Here is a 17,795-nt window from a genome sequence, read left to right as displayed (position 1 = left end):
AAATACTAGAAGTAAATCAAACCCTTTATAAATAAGGTATACATCAAATCATTATTAATTAGACTATTTTATTTGTAATAATTATTTAAAATGAGATTTTTGTTCCCTTTTTGCTTAAGCATAAATAGAAGGGATCAAACCTTGGTACAAATCCCATAAAGGAGATGACGTGTCAAAGAGCCATTCTATTTGTAAAATAAGACCCAGAATTGGTCATTGACAGTCTTATGAATAAGGTAAATGTGAGATCATTATAGTCTTATGAATACAATTAAATGTCTTGGAAGATGTTTCTCCAAAAAAAAAAAAAAAAAAAAAGAGAGAAAGAGGAGGATGTCTTGGAAGATTGTCATTATAGTTGTATAAGTATTTCTTGAGATATTAATGAATATTTACCGATATATCATATAAATAGAAGAGTTTTATAACCCGCAATTTTCCTCCCTCACTTGTTGTAATTACTATCAAATAAATATATAAATAAATATTCAAATCAAGCCATTGATTTTGTAGCTTCATCCAGATAGTCCCTCATCAATACATTAGTAAAATAAATTCAAATTAGTTACTCCTCCCCTTGAACAAAAGAGAAATGTTATATTCATAACATTTTTACAACAAATCTTAAGTGGCGAATTATTATTGACTATTATAAGTTGACAAAAAGTAATTTAAATTGTGAATTCAAATTATAACTAATAATAATTTACTACTTATAATTTGTTGTGAAAGTGTTATAAAAATATTATGAATGTATCATTCTCTAAAATCTAAACAAAAAGTAAAGCAAAGCAAAGCAAAAAAAAAAAAACTTGTGTCCTTACATTGACCCACTGTGGGGCTGTAGCACATGTACCCAAAGACTCATAGTCGACCATTCCTGGACCCCTAAGGGCCCCAACCACCTACAAGCCGAAGACACAAATCCAAACTGACCCATTTCCGGAATGGGATCTTGAGTCCAACACCCAGAATCAAAAGACAGGAACTGCTTCCACGGTTCCACCCACGGAGGACAAGAGCATATGGGTCATGGGTGTAAGCATAGGATTCGTAGCCTGAATGATTCTTATTCACATGGAAGTGAGCAGGGTTGTGGCTTTGATGGTACCTGTTGTTCCACACTTTTGGGGGACAATACCCACTTTACTGACAAGAATTTGTTCAATAATAGGCGCTTCTTGCTACTTTCATCCATTTATTGCTATTAAAATTCACTGTTTTTGTTTAGATATTTTGTGGTACCTTTCTTTTTTTGGCTTACAACAAGACAGGTTTCGAACCCAACCAGGAATGCCATTGAGTCACAAGGCTCTTGGCATTTGTGGTACAATTTTTGGTGTAATAAGAATTTGAGGTTTAATTTAACTATAGACAACATGTGCAATCAACTATAAACAAGATCGGCATATCTTTACAGTTTGTCTTCTTGATGCTTACATCTTGCCTCATTTTGATGCACTACGCTTTCGCGTTCACTACTGTCTCCTGGTTCCATCACCTGCTTCTCTTTCAACATATCCTTTGCACTGTCACCATTTGCACGTCCTGCATCCCTTCCAGCTCTACGATCCTGAAACAGAACATGATCAGCAAATATCTACATGAAAGAAGTGGTAACATCAAATTGATATGTCTACTCTATTGACTAGAAAAACAAAGAAGTTGTTATATTCTTTGATATCTCATTCTAAAATTTACTCATTTCAAACTGACCTATAACTATAAAGGGTGGAGGAGATGAAAGGGAGTGATGTTAACCAGACCGTGAGGGATGGAGAGGGGGTAGAGAGAAATGAAATGCCATGAAAGGGAAATGGTAAACTAATTGTAGTATCATAAAGACCAAACCAAAGAAATGGAAGTTGTGGTAACAGTAATGGATTACAATTTCTGGTAAAAAGACCAAAAAAATAAAAAGGTATTAAAAATATACTGCCTCAGAAGTTATACATTAGCTGAAATTTATTAAATTATTGTTGCTGTTTGATCATATGCATTAGGAGTTATTGTTTCTGTTTGAGACATAAGAAGAGTTAACCAGCATTTAATACTTGTTTTTCAAACTAGATAATTGCTTACTAATTGTATAATTTATAGTGGTCCAAATGCCTTAAGCATCATTTCCTAATTACTCTGTTGAAAAATAGATTATTTGTTGAGAGGACTAATTGATGACATATAATATGATCTGATAAATTGTTTTTGAACAAATGAGAGTACATTGAACTTGAATTTTGAGCAGGACTGCGTACATACTTCTTTGAAGGGGGAGTCTTCAGCTTCCAGCATATGTATAACATGTCCCATTTTTGGCCGCTTCTGTGCATTGGGATCCACACAACGTAAACCAACAAGAAGAGCCCTCTTCAATGCCCTTGAAGTAGGCTTCTCAGGCAGCTTTGGATCCAATACTCCTTCTGCATTCCTGTTTGCGACCATCTTCTTAAGCCACTCAACTAAGTTGACCTGAAAATTCTAGGCTTTTTAGTTCAAAAAAGAAATCTAGACGAAAAATGATTTGAGTAATTCAAATATCTTCAAAGCAAATTGATATCAGTAATATTGTGCAAACCTCTTCTGGAGGTCGGCTATAATCAACCGGGTTCCTCCCAGTAATTATTTCCATTACAAGAATCCCAAAGCTGTACACGTCGCTTCTTTCATTAAGCATTCCCGTGCTTGCATATTCGGGAGCTACATAGCTACAAAAACAGAAACAAGATTGTCATTACCTCTTTTGCACACACAGAAACACAAACGCATAAAAATACACTTACACAGCCCTACATACCCAAATGTTCCCATGACACGAGTTGTAATGTAGCTGCTCTCTGAGCCTAGGAGCTTAGCAAGGCCAAAATCTGAAACCTTTGAATTCCACTGCTTGTCAAGTAAAATGTTGCTTGATTTTATATCTCGGTGAACAACTTTGGGTTCCAGCCCCTCATGAAGGTAAGTTAGCCTACATTATTAGTCCAGTTATGGTAAATAAGCATGCTTTAATCAAGCGACCAATAATTCAATGCCATGGATGAGATGCAGTGAAAGGAATGAATATCATAAAATAAAGCTCAAATGTGAGTGATTTGGATCATACCCTTTTGCTGTTCCAAGGATGATATTCATCCGAAGCTCCCAAGTAAGAGGGCTGCAAGGCCCTACATCCCCATGAAGCCATTGTTCCAAATTCCCATTGTTTACATACTCATATACAAGCATCCTATCATTTAAGGGAACAATCAATTATCTCTAAGGACTTAAAGATGATATATTTAACACCCTTTACAAAAGTAAATAATCAACTTAAAATCGTTTTCAATTGGGCATTAATAAACTCTAGCCAGCAAATGCAATAACATAGAACAAAGTCCAAAGAAGGAAGTTGAGGTAATTAGGCAAGAACAAAGTAAGTACCTATGAGCTCCTTCAGCACAGTAACCAAGCAATCTCACCAAATTCTTATGCCGAACCCGACCAATTGCCTCAACTTCAACCTTAAACTCCTTCTCAGCTTGTCCCCTACCAAATACCAAATATCTAATTCATCAATTCTTTAACACTAACCAATTGGTTTAATAATAATCTAACACGAATTAAACAGCAAGTTGCACCACAATTAATATCTCAAGAACAGAGTAAATTCTAATGGCAATAAATAAATAAACAAAAAGCTAGCAAGAAAGCACCTATTATTGAGCAAATTCTTGACAGCAATCTGACTATTGTCCTGCAAAACACCATGATATACAATCCCATACCCACCTTCACCAATTACATTATCGTCAGCAAAACCATTTGTGGCAGCCTCAAGCTCTCTCAGAGTATACCAATGCCCCCACCCCAAGTGTGAAACTTCAGGAACCACTATAGCTACCTGATCAACACCGCCACGAGCTTCCCCACTGCCATGCGAAGAAGAAGACCTGCAGAAACGCTCAGGGTAAGAAATCCTATGATCCTTCCCAATCTCAATGTGAATCCTTTGGTGGTACCCCATTGGGCTCTCTTCCTCTGGAGGTGGAAGCAGTGCTTGTCTTTCAACTATTCCGGAAACTGGGTTGGATTCGGGAAATGGGTCGGGTTCAAGTTGAGACCTTGTTGTTGGCTTCGGCTCTTGATGGTGGTTTCGACCGTGGTCGACTCTGATCTCCTGGATCTCTTTGGAGACAAGTGGGATTGTGGGTCTTCGAGAGTTCTTGGATTTGGAGCGCTTTGAGACCAGCCATAGAGAAATGAGGAAGAGAAGGAGCACAAACCCAGCTCCAACACAAACACCAAGAATCACCCACAGTTTAAGCCCGAAGATTGATGTCGGTTTGGAGAGCTGGTCGTTTGCTTTGTGATCAGACATTAAAATGTTATCCTTTTGTTTGTGTTTCAATGGAAGCTAAGATAATGAAGGTAGCTTTAACTTATAAATATACTAAATGCACTGCACAGTGCTCTGCACTGAGAGTGGAATCAGTTGGTGCACATACAGTTACATTAAAAAAAGGGCAAGAAAGAGTGAGAGAGATAGACAGAGAGTGAAAGAGAGAGAGAACAATGGACGGCATGGCAGCTGGCAATGATGGGACTTCTTAAGGGATCGTTTGGGAATACGTGGGACCTTTTTTGAAGAAAAGAAAATAGTTTATGTAAAGTATTCCATAAGCTTCGTCCAAAAAAATTTGTTAATTACTTTTCAATCAAAACATTTAGAGGGTGTTTGCATGCACTTAATAAATTGAAATATTGTGTTTGAAAATATGTGTAAAAATATGTATAAAGAAAAAAATATGTGAAAATATATGTAATATTATTTAAAAATTGAAAACATATATTTAAGTTGGTGTACCAAACAAGACCTGGTCGTATTACCTATTTTAGACTATATTTAATTAAAATATTAACTTTTTTTAATTGTTTATTTTTCTTCACAATAAATAATTATTATCCATTTTCTTCTTCTATTTATGCAAAACGTTGATAAAGAATAAAAAATTAAATGTAAAATAATTTGTACAAGTAAAAGTTATTATAGTAAAAATTATTGTCTTGTCTACCTTATAAAAATGTATAATTTATAAAATTACTCTTAAATAAATTTATTAGCTTTTTAAAAAATAATTATTCCTAATGAGGCGACTAAAAAGGTGCCCCAATTAATTTGATTTTTTTTTAAATATTAGTTATTTTCTTTTCAAATAGTTTTGAAAATAAAGTAAGGATATAATAGAAACATTAGTAAATTAATAATTTTTATTTTTAGACACAGGACAATATTTTGGAACATCTCAAAATGTAACAAAGGACAAATAAACTAGAATAAAGGTAGTATAAATTATATTTTTTTTAGAGAGTTTCAACATATGGCGTTCGCTTCTGATGATAGCTGTTTATCATTGGACCAAGACACCTATAAGTTTTTTGGTGTAGGCGGGGATTGAACTCCAGATCTTTTATATAACCATCAGAGACTTTACCAATTGAGCTAACTAGAACCCACAAAAAATAAAAAAATACCTATACTTTATCCATCCTTCTCCTACTCTTTTCTTACTTAAAAAAATTATAATAAAATAATTTTTTCTTAAAAAATAAATAAATAAAATAATAATAAAGTATGTTGTACATATGCTATAATTCTTGAAGTTTGTCTTATAGAGCATCTTCTTTGGCATCGTTGTCAGCAGAAACAAACACTTGTAGATGCTTTATAATGTTTGTTTTTTGGACTGAGATTGAAAAAGACCACTGACCTAGTAAAACCTTCAGCTACGCATTGGGTAAGGCCGGCGTGTGATTATGGGAAAAATAATGGCTATGTTTGGTTTAGTGAAAGGGGAGGGAAGAGAAGAGAAAGGAAACGAAAAAAGAGTGGGGAATGAAAGTATTTCTTCAAGTGTGTTTGGATATAAAGAGGAAGTGAAAGTAAAGATGTGAGATATTTTACATTTTTATCTTTTTAAATTATAAATTAATAAGGATATAAATGTCATTTCACAAAAATAAACAAGACCTTTTAAGGGTATAAGAGTAATTTTAAGAGGAAAAAAAAATAATGAATTCCACAAAAACTTTTTCCCTCCCATTCTTCCTTCTTTTTGTTTTCCTTTCTAACCAAACAAAGGGAAGTCTTTCATTTATTTTCTTTTCCTTCCTCTTCCATCAAACCAAACAAAGCCTAAAGGCTGCAAAATAGATGCATGAGGACCATGTATCAAACCACCAACCCAACTCAATTTAACTCAACCTGACATTTTGGGTCAATTTTCTTGAGTTGGGTTGAAATTTTCTTTTAAGGCTGTGTTTGGCAACTTGTAAAATGATTTTCGAGTGTAAAATATTTTCAGTTAAAAGTATTTTTGGTATTTGGTTCTCCAATGTAAAACATTTTCCAAAAAAAAAAAATGTCAAAAAATACCTATAATACAAGTAGATTTCTCAAACTACCTATACACATCACACATGCACATCCATTAATTCCAATCTCAAAATATTAACACACACACACATGTATATATATGTATATATATATATATATATCTCCAAGTTTTGTGTACATAACAATTACACATGTATCCACATACAAAAATCCCAGCACAACACAAAATAAAATCAACTACCACAGCTTTCATGGTCATTCACCCAAATTTAGATGTGTCATTTGACTGAGTTCATTGTTCTTCTGGACTTGGGATGTAACTGCATTTAGCATTTTTGGCATTCATCTTTGAAGGAGTACTAGAACTTGAGCAAGAATGAGTAGGATATGTGCAGGATGAAGATCCTTCGTGCACATTTCCACCATCAATCTACCAAAATTTCATAAAAGCAACTTCCACATCCCTTTTATTCTTGAATGTCCTGTGATTGGCTCTAGAAAATTGATGAACTTGGACATGGGCTTCTTCCCATGTGTCATACACACCAGGCACACGGCCAATGAATACCATATATGTCTTGCCCTTTAGGTGGTCAATAGGATAAACAATTTAAAATCCAAAATTGGCTTATGACATACATATTTGGCATAGGAAATTATTTGACATACCATTCAATCAAATGTGTAAGCAACAATATAATATACAAGAAACGTGCCTGCAATACAAGACACTGTGGAAAAGTTTAGCAATCCCAGCACAACACAAATACAGTACAAAATAATTGAACATCACAACTGCACAATAATTATACAACCAAATAGAACAAATATATCTCATTTGAACAAAAAATACCAAAATTCACAATTTTTGAAATGAGCAAGTATATAAATTTCAACCCAAGCAAATAAAACAAGACGTTACAAATATTCGTGGATATTCTTATATACTTATAGAAATTCATTTACATATTGATTGATCAATTCAATGGATCAGTTGTAATTTTCAATTTTTGATATACTAAAATAAATAAATCTCAACCCAAGAACAAATCATTGTTATTACCTCAACCAAATCATGAAAGCAACCAAAAAAAAAAAAAAAACTACCTTATAAATGGGAAAAACCCCATAAAAGCCTAGACCTCAATTAGAGGATGTGTGTCTTGAGGGAAAAGAAAGGAGGAAGATGGGTCGAGGGAGGAAGAGGAATGGGTCGAGAGGAAGAGGGATGGATTAAGGGAGTGAAAAGAGAAAGGAGGGAGAGAGAAATGCCGAAACTACCTTCACTGGAGGTGGGGCTTGCAAACACAACAGCAGGACCTTGGGTTAGGGGCTAGTTTTGGGCTTCACCGGCGGTACCTCCCTCATTCCTTCGGCTTGGGCTTGGTGTGAGTGATGAGAGTGTGAGTGAGTAGAGCATTTTTGTGAGGATTGGAAATGCTTTGAAGCTAATTTCAAAGTGTAAAATATTTTACACTTTAAGGGGGTATTTTATGGCCAACTGAATGGATTTTCAGTTTAACTGTAATTTCTTGAGATGCCAAACACCATCAATGGTATAAAACATTTTCCAAAGATCAATTACTATCGAATCGAACACAACCTAAGTCTTTGGTCGGATGGGTTGATAATTTTTTCAACCTATTTTACTCAACTTGACCCATCATGAATATAAATTTATTCTATTATTCTTATTTTAGAAATATAGTTTAATTGATTTTGGTATTTCAATGAATTTAGAAAATTTGAATATAATTTAAGCATATTATATAAATTGAAATAATTTATTGGAAAAAGTTTTTAAATAATTGATGAATGTCCTTTGTTTTACAAAGCATAAATATATATGCACAACCCACTGACCCAATCCAATCCAACCTGGCCAATGTGAGTTGAGTTGAGTTAAGAATTAAATATATATATATATATATATTAGGCAATTAAAGCAAATGTCAACTCCTTTGATAATTTTAATATTATTGACAAAAAAGATTATGTTTCAACATCATTTTTTTCTTCTTAGAAATATTTCATAATAATTAAAATATTGTTAATATGTAGATTGCAAAATTATTATTTATTATTATCATTCAAAGCAAAATTATTAAAAAGTCATTTTGTAGATTGCAGATTTGTGTGGGTGTGCAGATCTAATATTAATAGTGTAGCGCGTTGTTTTCCCATTCCCTTTTAAGAGGGATTTTTTCAAATAGTTTTTTTTTTTTTAATTAATTTTATTTGATTTTTTCAAATAGCTGAGAGAAGGGAAATTTAACCCTACAAGAATCTTGACCGGAGATTGTGTTAATTGCTCTGGATAAAGACCTCTGTACTTAATTTTGGTTTGAATGAAATGCTTTTTCAGATAGCAATAACATTAGCAATAATAAGCTGTATAAGATAGCAATAAAAATAACAACAACAACAACGTGTTATAAGCTGTATAGGGCTTTATTATTAGACAACGAATCAATAGCGAGTTTATTGAATGGTCATCTGGTAACTGCAACGAGTTGTTAAACTCAATGGTATTATTATATCTTCCCTATTAGCTGAATTTTGGTTCAAACCCACTAGGGGGAAAAAAAAAAACAGAATTATTAATATGTTGTGTTAAAAATGCATTGGTGTTAGATAATATATCCACGAAGGGATACACATCAAAAGGGTCATCAATTTGCACATCCATTATACCACAATATGAGATTCAATTCTAATAATCCATCCATATATAAGTAAGTCATGTGACTATGCCACTACAATTAATCATTAAACCTAACCTTGATTTTTGTCCATTTGTAATTATGATGGGCAGGGCATGAAGAGCTAGCTCTATAAGAAGATAAATGAGTGGGGGATGAAAAGCTAGTGGCTGCTATTTAAGAAGTAGCATTGACGTTTGACATTTGTTAATGATCATAGATGTCTTAATTTGTTTATCGTGTGCTTTCAATGAAGGTACTCATTAAAATGCAAATCATGCAACCTAATAATTAAGAACAAACAATAAGAGGCATGAAAAAAATAGTGTGAGCCATGCGAGGTGGGGTGTACAAGCCATACCGGCCAACAGTGGTAACCAGTTGGTGCGCAACAGCTATCAAACAAATAGGCAGGTTTTAATTAGCTGCATTTTATGAAATTTATGGTCATTAATATAGGTCATTTATGTGATTTCTAGTTAGCTCGACTGGTAAAATCTCTTATATATACTAGATCTAGAGTTTAAACATTGGCTATATAAAAAACCAATTAGTGTCTTGGATTTTATGATAAAGAGAGATTATTATAATTCATACGGCGAGAAATTCTATTATGTGTGTGTGTATATATATATATATATATCATCTATTATAATTTGCTTTTCACAATTTCTAAATAATATCTGATTTCTTTTAATGGCCAAGGCATTTGTTGAGTGTCATAGCATTTTGATATTTCATACTGCCTTGGCACCGTATAGCATAACTTGTAGTATGGTGGTGGTTAGATTTTGGAGTAATGGATTACTTCAACTTGTTAGTTGTTGTACGTCCAAAAATAAATTGCATTGTCCCTAGTGTCTTGTTTGTCGATAGATCTTGGAACCCTGCTTTTGTTCTATACGTTATGTGGTAAATGAATCCAGCAAAGGGTGTTTCTGTGTTCATGCTATAATATAAATTCATAGTGGGGTCAAACTGCCGACCTTTTGTATTTTTTTATTTGTTTGTTTGAAGTGAATGTGTTTGTAATAAATAATGTCGAATGCTACCTTTTGTATTAGTATCATCATGATTTCCATTTCAACGGGCTATATCATGATTCGTCCATATCAATTATCGTATCCCTTTTATTTCCTTGTGAAAAAGTGTATATTATATTAACCCAAAAGCTAAAGTCAAGGAGTTTGGTGTTAAGTATGTATGTGTAGATGAAGTCTCCTGTTAGATAATAATGACAAGAGTGACTGATTAAATAACATAATAAGGTCAAAACTCATAGGTTTAAGCTTGGATCAAGCGGTATCACAATATGGTAGCAAAGTTTACAAGGGTCTTTTTTGCAGTAGGAGTGAGAACAAGACAAGCCCATAAAGCCTGCATGGAGATGATCTAGGAAAAAAGGTTCAATATTGCATTTCTATATGTTATATTAATTACTCAATAAGGTATGGCATGAGGTTCCTATGGATGAGTGTGCAAGGTTTAAATGCAACATGTTCTCATAGATGGCGTACTAGAGGTCATGGATAATGCATTGGTGAAGGAAAAATCTCATAGGCCAGTAGAATATAATAAGATTTGTTAGAGGCCCACAGAGAGGCAATGACTCAACTGTGAGGGGGAAGACTTAGTGTGGAATTTCATTCATTTCCCAGCATTTGTTTTTTCATTGAATAACAAGGCTGGTTTAATTTTCATGGCGATGGAGTACCCTCTTCCCCACCCCCATCCCTTTTCTTCAGGGCAAGGGTAGCTTATGATTGATTATTTAACAACTATTCACCGCAGGATTAATACTTAAAACTAAAACTAAATATCATATTAATATATCTTTCTCAATCTCAGCAGCCAGGAGTGTGCCTAAATCAACACCCATATTTTATGATGGAGTATCCCTTGGTGGCATTTTAAAGATTAGAGCATGTAAGATATTAATTAGCCCTTTACTTTGTTGCCAGACCAATTATAGCTGCTTTATCAACCTTTATTAGATGCTTTCTTAGTAAGATTGGTACTGCTTTTTTATAATCTTCTTTGCGAAATGGCTTGGAAGAAATTATAGGGAAAAAAGGTTCAAAATAAGCATGAAGTATTCCAAAATTCACAATTGTTTAATTGTATGAACACGGGACGTGTATTCTTGTTTCAATTATGGATACAGCAGGCATTGAAAGGATTGGAATCTAATCCAATTATTCAAGTGAACTGTCGTATTGATTACCAAGTCAGAAGTTTGTTTGTTTGTTTTTTTTTTTTTTTTTTTTTTGGGTGTTGCTAAATGCTAATACGTATTAATGGAATTTGCATGCAGATAAGATATTGGAAATACGTATTGGAATTTGCATGTAGAGAATATATTGGTACATGCAAATTAATTCCAATACGATCTATGCAAGATTAATTAAACACCAAGCCACCAAGGTTGATCATAATTTAATTAGCACGTAACTGATCTGTTTGACTGTTTGAACTGGATGCTTAAGCTAAAGGCTTGCATGGAATTAAGAGGATTTAACTATAAATACAAAAATGTAGAAACCAATATCTTATACATGTTTAGCGATTACTGCCTGTCTACTTGTTATAAACTGCTATTTATCTGTAAAAGTCTACAGTAAACAAAACCAAACAGATTAAGCAATTTTTGCTCTTAGTCTATTGCAAATTTCTCATCTCCTGAGGCACTCAAGAAATGACATGTAAATCAATTCCCTTATAATAAAACATTAGAAACAAACCATGAGATCATCCAACTAAAACACATTTGGCAGCTTGTTTGGGAGAACTTGGTTCTGAATATCTTTCTCTTTAGTTGATTATGGTGAGTATGAGTTCTTAGCAATCAATTTAGTCTCCTCTTTTTTTTTTTCTCCAGATATTGGATCCGGCCTATCCCAAAAAAAATTCTTTAGCCATTTTATTTTTAATAAATCGTGTCCAAAATAATTATTCAAATTTATTGCATTTGCTTCCTTTGATATCTAATGGGTCCTGTCACTTTTTGGGTCAGATGACATTGATTTTCAAGTGTAAATACTTCATTTTACAACTTTAGAAAAACCATTTTCATTAAAAAGGGGTAAAATGATCACTTAACATACCCAAGGGAAAAAAACATATCCTACATGTTTTTAAAATTTTCAAATTTGACATATGACAAAATTTACATGAAAATAGATCACCTTGGAATCTAAAGGTAAAGTTGTTATTATTTGGATAAAATTTGAATGTTGTCATCAAGTAAGTAGTGACTTTAAAAGTGGACATTAATATTAATGAATATGATCAATGTTAATTGATTTTGATTGGTCATTGAAAATAATAATTATAATCAATTAATGTCATGATTTTCAATGATTCAGTTCAAAATGATGGTGAACATGCATACATTTGATAAGCTTTACAATATAATTATGATTTTTTACAAAATGGTATTTACGGCTAAAATTAATTAGTTGTTTTCAAAACATGTATAACTTTCGAACTTATTATTAAAAGAAACATATATCACTAATTCGATTTTTTATAAGATAAATATATTTTTTATCGTTTAAAAAAAAATGAAGTTCCGTAACTTAAAGCCTACGAACTCTAAGAAAATTTTCTCTATAATTAAGAAACCCACACCCACGTGAGTCTTTTTATCTTTCCCTCAATTATAGCCACCTTGCAAAACATTCATTCATTCTCTAAATTAATTAAGCTAGCTAAAACATGAAAATTCATGGTCAAAACCTAATTTTCAAGGCATCAACATATCAATCCATTACAGATCACCACATTAATACACATCAACTCAATGTTGAAGCTCAAACGCTACATTTCTAGGTACTTGTTGTCACAAGCTTCATACCAACATGCATTAATGGCCACAACACATAAGCCCAGTACAATTTTTATTTTTTTTAGTAATTTGATAGTTAAAACGGGAATTATGAATTTGAATCCTGAATGTCTTATTTGAAAATATTAAGAGATATCAATCAATTAAGTTACAAAGTTTTTGACATATCTTACACAAACTAATGGAGAAAAACTCGTAAATCTCCATATTGTGCTATGCTTGTTTGAGTTTTATGGTTCTTGGCATGATGATAGAGTTTTTTCACAAATTTATAAAATGAAACTATGCATGGAAGTAGTTAACCAAATTGAGATGGGCAAGTCGATTTGTATAATTCTAAAATCTTAGGAGTCAATAAATAAAAAATTGGCAAATTACAATTTACTCACCTGTAATTTGACTAAAATTTAAACTGTTTACTTGTGATTTGAAATTTGACACTTTACCCACCTGAAGTTAACTCAATTAGAGTTCCGTAACTCATTTATGTTAAAAATAGGGTTGACTATGTAATTTTACTCATCTTTTATGTCTCTTTCTTCCAAAAAAAAACACCCAAAAACAAGACAAAACAAGATAAAAAATGGAGGGTTTTGTAAAAATTAAGAACCATCATAATCTATTCTCCTCCACATCCCATTCATTAAAGCTCTGGCCAAAAGAAATTCTTTCTTTATGTTGGAGATGAATCTTTCTACAAGCACTATTCTCCACTGCCAAGCCTTCCACTCCAAATTAAAAAACAAACAAATAAAGGCACACAAATCCCACCAAAACAAAGGGGAGATAAAGTCAAGCTTTAGTCAAAAGTTGCTAATCAACCTTAAACAAATAACCTCAAATCAGATAAACCCACAACTGGAAACCTCAAACAAAGAAAAAAGTCAACATTCAAATCTTTTGAATAAAGGGCATCCTACATATGGAAGACAACAATTTAAGTTAATATTCCTAACGAAAATAAATTATGAAAAATAGCTAAGGCAACAGCACTAATTTAAGGAGCAAGCAATTTAAACAGGATGCAAGGGATCGATTAGGTGAAAATGCACATGTCTTAGCATTAAAAAATAATAAGAGTTACTATGACTTACTTAATACCGGTCACCACCATTTGCTACACTACGCTCTATTAAAAACACCTTAATCCATGGCAAAAGGAGCTAATTTACATACTCCAAGCATGGATTCAATTCCACAATCTTTGGAGGTCAATAAGCTTTCTTTGTCTTCAAATCCACTTCAACCATCCAAAGACAAAGAAGGGTAATATGAGATTTGTGGAGTTGTATTGGGTTTTATTTTTTTGGGTATATGCTCTTCTTGTTCAACATCTACGTGAGTTAAGAGAGAGACTAATACCACATTTTTATTGCTAAGTGCTCAGATTTATTGTTGGTTTTTTTTTGTTTGATTTGTTACATTTTTGCAATTGTTGTTAGGAGTTTTGAATATAGGTTCCAAATATTAATTTTTACGAAACCCTCCATTTCTGAGATTGTTTTGTCTTGTTTTTGTATGTGTTTTTTTTTTTTTTTTTGGGGAATAGAGAGACATAAAATTGGGGCAAAATTACATATTTAACTCTATTTTTAACAGAGGTAGGTTACGGAACTCTAATTGAGTTCAGGTGGGTAAAGTATTAAATTTCAAATCACAAGTAGGCAGCTTAAATTTTTGTCAAACCACAGATAAGTAAGTTGTAATTTGCCCATAAAAAATTGATACCCTAACCGGTTCTACTTGAGGGTCTTTTCACATTTTTGGGGGGGGGGGGGGGGGAGGAGGGATTAGACTCCAAATATTTTTGGTAATTGTGTGTGAAGTTATTACATACAAAAATATTGTTACACACAACTTATCACACACTATTAGTATACACTCACTTAAAATGTTATAATCGTGTTTTGAAAACATAGTTTCAATTTGTGAGAGACCGCGCCCCAGCTTGTTTTAATGAATGTTAGGTCAAACCCATGTGAATAGGTGGAGTCGTGTTATTGCCTCTCAAAATGGAGGTTCAATTAGTTATATTTTTTCATTTAGATTAAGGGTTTAACAATGGAGTCGCCACTTATTTAATTATTGGAATAAATAAAAAAACCAAAATTGAAAAATTCATCATTTTATTAATTTGAAATTGAATTTACATTAATCATAAGAAATTACATGACTTTGGTCCTAGATATAATCTAAGATAAAGTATACGACTTTGTTTCCTAGTTACAATCTAAAATTTGAAAATTACAAGGATAAACATTGGTCTATCAACTTTTGATCTAAGTTCGAAGGCTATGTTACAAAGTGGGAAGGTGTTAGGCACTCACCTTGCCCGGTGAAACCGGTCTTCTAGACTATGGTGGCCAACATTCATATCATATCATCAAATATGTCAATCAATTTGCATGTTGAATTTAATGTATGTGCATGTGATAAACCCTAATTCAATTTATTAAATATTGCATTTGGATTGAAAAATAAATTCTAGTGAATGTGTGTGTATGGTGATATTCTAAATTCAAGGAAGAAATAATTATAAAACATACATGTTTTTCATATTTTTTATGTGGATTTAAGATCAAAACTAGTGTTTATGCGTGAACATGTAATGAACAACCAAGAACATGCGAAGAACACATAAGAACATTTAAAAACATTCAAACATATTCAAGAGAATTTAAATAATTACTATCATGCTTTAATCTTAAATTCTCATCATGACAATATAAAAAACAAGTTAGGGAAAGAGATTATACTTTCATGCAAGATCCATGCGGTGGAGAAGGAGACTCTTTGTAGAGGTTCTAAGGGTGGAGGAGAAAAGAAGAACTAGGAGATGGAGAGTAAGTCTCACTCAATACTTTAAGTCTCAGGAAGAATAATATATGACAAAACTACTCAACTTCACTATAACTAAAGAGAGGAGAAGAGAGATGATTTTTTCGTGTCTTGGAATGAAGGAGAATGATGGTTTATATAGTAGTGGTGGAAGAAATATAAATGGAAGACCATTTAATCAGGGTTGACAAAAAATCATGAACCTAAACCTTATCTTAGCCTTGGGGAAAATCTGGTGCATTAAATAGAAAGATTGGTAGGAGTGGGGAGCAAGCCAAAATTTGGTTTTCCTATAGCTGCTGTAAAAGTTTGTAGAGCCAATTTCGAAAAATCATATCTGACTCAATTCTGATTGGAATTGTCTCGTTCTTGTGCTCAAATTGAAACCCCGGATGTCTAATTTATGGAAAAATTAAGCTCATTCACGGATTCAAAATATTCTGAGAGATATCAATGAAATGATGAGTAGAGGTCATTTGTTAGAAAATGGTTTCAGCACAACTAACATCAATAAGTCCCAAATTAGCTCTCAATTAACATTAAATGGCTTCAATCACCCCAATTTCATACTTAATTGGTTCCAAATTTACTCTAATTAAAAGATAATTGTACAAATTACTCATTGAATAATTAATACTTAACTATCTAATTAATTAGATGTATGCAACCTCACCATAAAATGTAGTTCTAACCAATCAGATTATGCCACATCATTGATCTCCAATTGATTACACTTATAACCAATTGAAATCAATTGTTCATAATCACATATAGTCGGACTTAATTTGTGATAGTGCATTTTAGCCATTAAAATTTGATTTGATGATAACTTTCAATCTGGTGGTTCGATTAGGCCTTATGACCAATCGATTTAATCATTACAATATCAAGATTATTTTGGTGAAATGAGATTAAGGATCTAATGGCTATAGTCAAGATGCATATTTCCAATGTGAAAGTACAATTTTACCCTTCATGTGAGGTTAAATGCGAGTTGCAAAATAGGGTGTCAACACAATTAAAATTGTGAATGGTGAAATTGAGTTTTGAAAGAAACAAATTTATAATTTTTTCAAAACACAATTTCAACCTGTGTGCCATAGTATGTATGTACATGCTAGTATACTATGTGTGATAATCATTATCCTATTACATATATCAAAAGGGTTAATAGATGTTCAATTATGAGTTATAATACATTTTTTTAGAAAAAAAAATTACAGTTTTTTATTAATAATTTATTGCTTATATGCAAAAATTTCATTGTGCTTGTGTGTGTGTGTGTGTGTTTTTATTTTTTTACTTTTACTTTTTTATGTGTATAGTTTGACTTTATTTTTAAAAATATTATTTGACAAAGTATTAAATGCATCTTAACCACTACTATTATTAGTGTTTCATTTGTGTTAAAGTAAAATATTTTACAATTAAAAAATTTGACATGTAAACATTTTTAGTGAAACAAATTCCAGGTGTAGTATAACAAGTAAAATTGTTCAAGCAAACTACTAGAGTTGCTAGTGCTGGAGGTTTTGGTGACCAAATTGTCGGAACAATGGCTCCTATGATTGCTGCCTAAGCGGTGTCTCCAATGACCAAATCGGCAATACTAATCACCAGAATGGTGTCTTAGATAATTGGAACTACAACTTAAGTTAGACCTCTAATACTAATTGTTGAGATAGTGTTTCAAGTGACAATATCACTACAATGGTCGTCAGAATGATGACTCCAATGACTAGGCCCTTGGCACTGATTGCTAGAGCAGCAATTCCGACCACCAGACTACCCAGTCCATGAGGTCATTAACCTAGTGACCAGATGGAGTGAAGGAAGTCACTTTTTTTTTTTTTGGTAAAATGTTCTTATTAAATTTGTAATAGTAATTTTATAACTTTATTAAGGTCAAAATGCAAAACTCACCCTCTAAGTTTCTCTACTTTTCATTTTAGTCCTTTAAATTTGTATTTTGTCATTTCAATCCTCTAAGTTTCAATATTCCTCAATTCAATCATTCGTTAACATCCCATCTATTTTT

The 17,795-nt window shown here is 32.5% G+C and overlaps 1 protein-coding gene across 1 annotated transcript; it reads right to left on the bottom strand.

The window, feature by feature from the left end:
• Window positions 1-1,159: 1,159 nt before the first annotated feature.
• Window positions 1,160-4,503, bottom strand: LOC112026629 (probable serine/threonine-protein kinase At1g01540). Its single transcript, XM_024059319.2, has 7 exons — window positions 3,690-4,503; window positions 3,418-3,522; window positions 3,101-3,223; window positions 2,795-2,965; window positions 2,576-2,705; window positions 2,260-2,469; window positions 1,160-1,573 (listed from the first exon to the last, which is right to left on the bottom strand). The coding sequence occupies exons 1-7, from the start codon at window positions 4,352-4,354 to the stop codon at window positions 1,415-1,417; spliced, it is 1,563 nt and encodes a 520-aa protein (XP_023915087.1). The 5' UTR covers window positions 4,355-4,503; the 3' UTR covers window positions 1,160-1,414.
• Between the last annotated feature and the right edge of the window lie 13,292 nt (window positions 4,504-17,795).

This window comes from Quercus suber, unplaced genomic scaffold, assembly GCF_002906115.3.
Source record: "Quercus suber isolate HL8 unplaced genomic scaffold, Cork oak 2.0 scaffold_549, whole genome shotgun sequence".
NCBI classification, from domain to species: Eukaryota; Viridiplantae; Streptophyta; class Magnoliopsida; order Fagales; family Fagaceae; genus Quercus; species Quercus suber.
The sequence above is the reverse complement of the archived record's forward strand: the minus strand, read 5'-3'. Positions and strand labels throughout refer to the sequence as shown.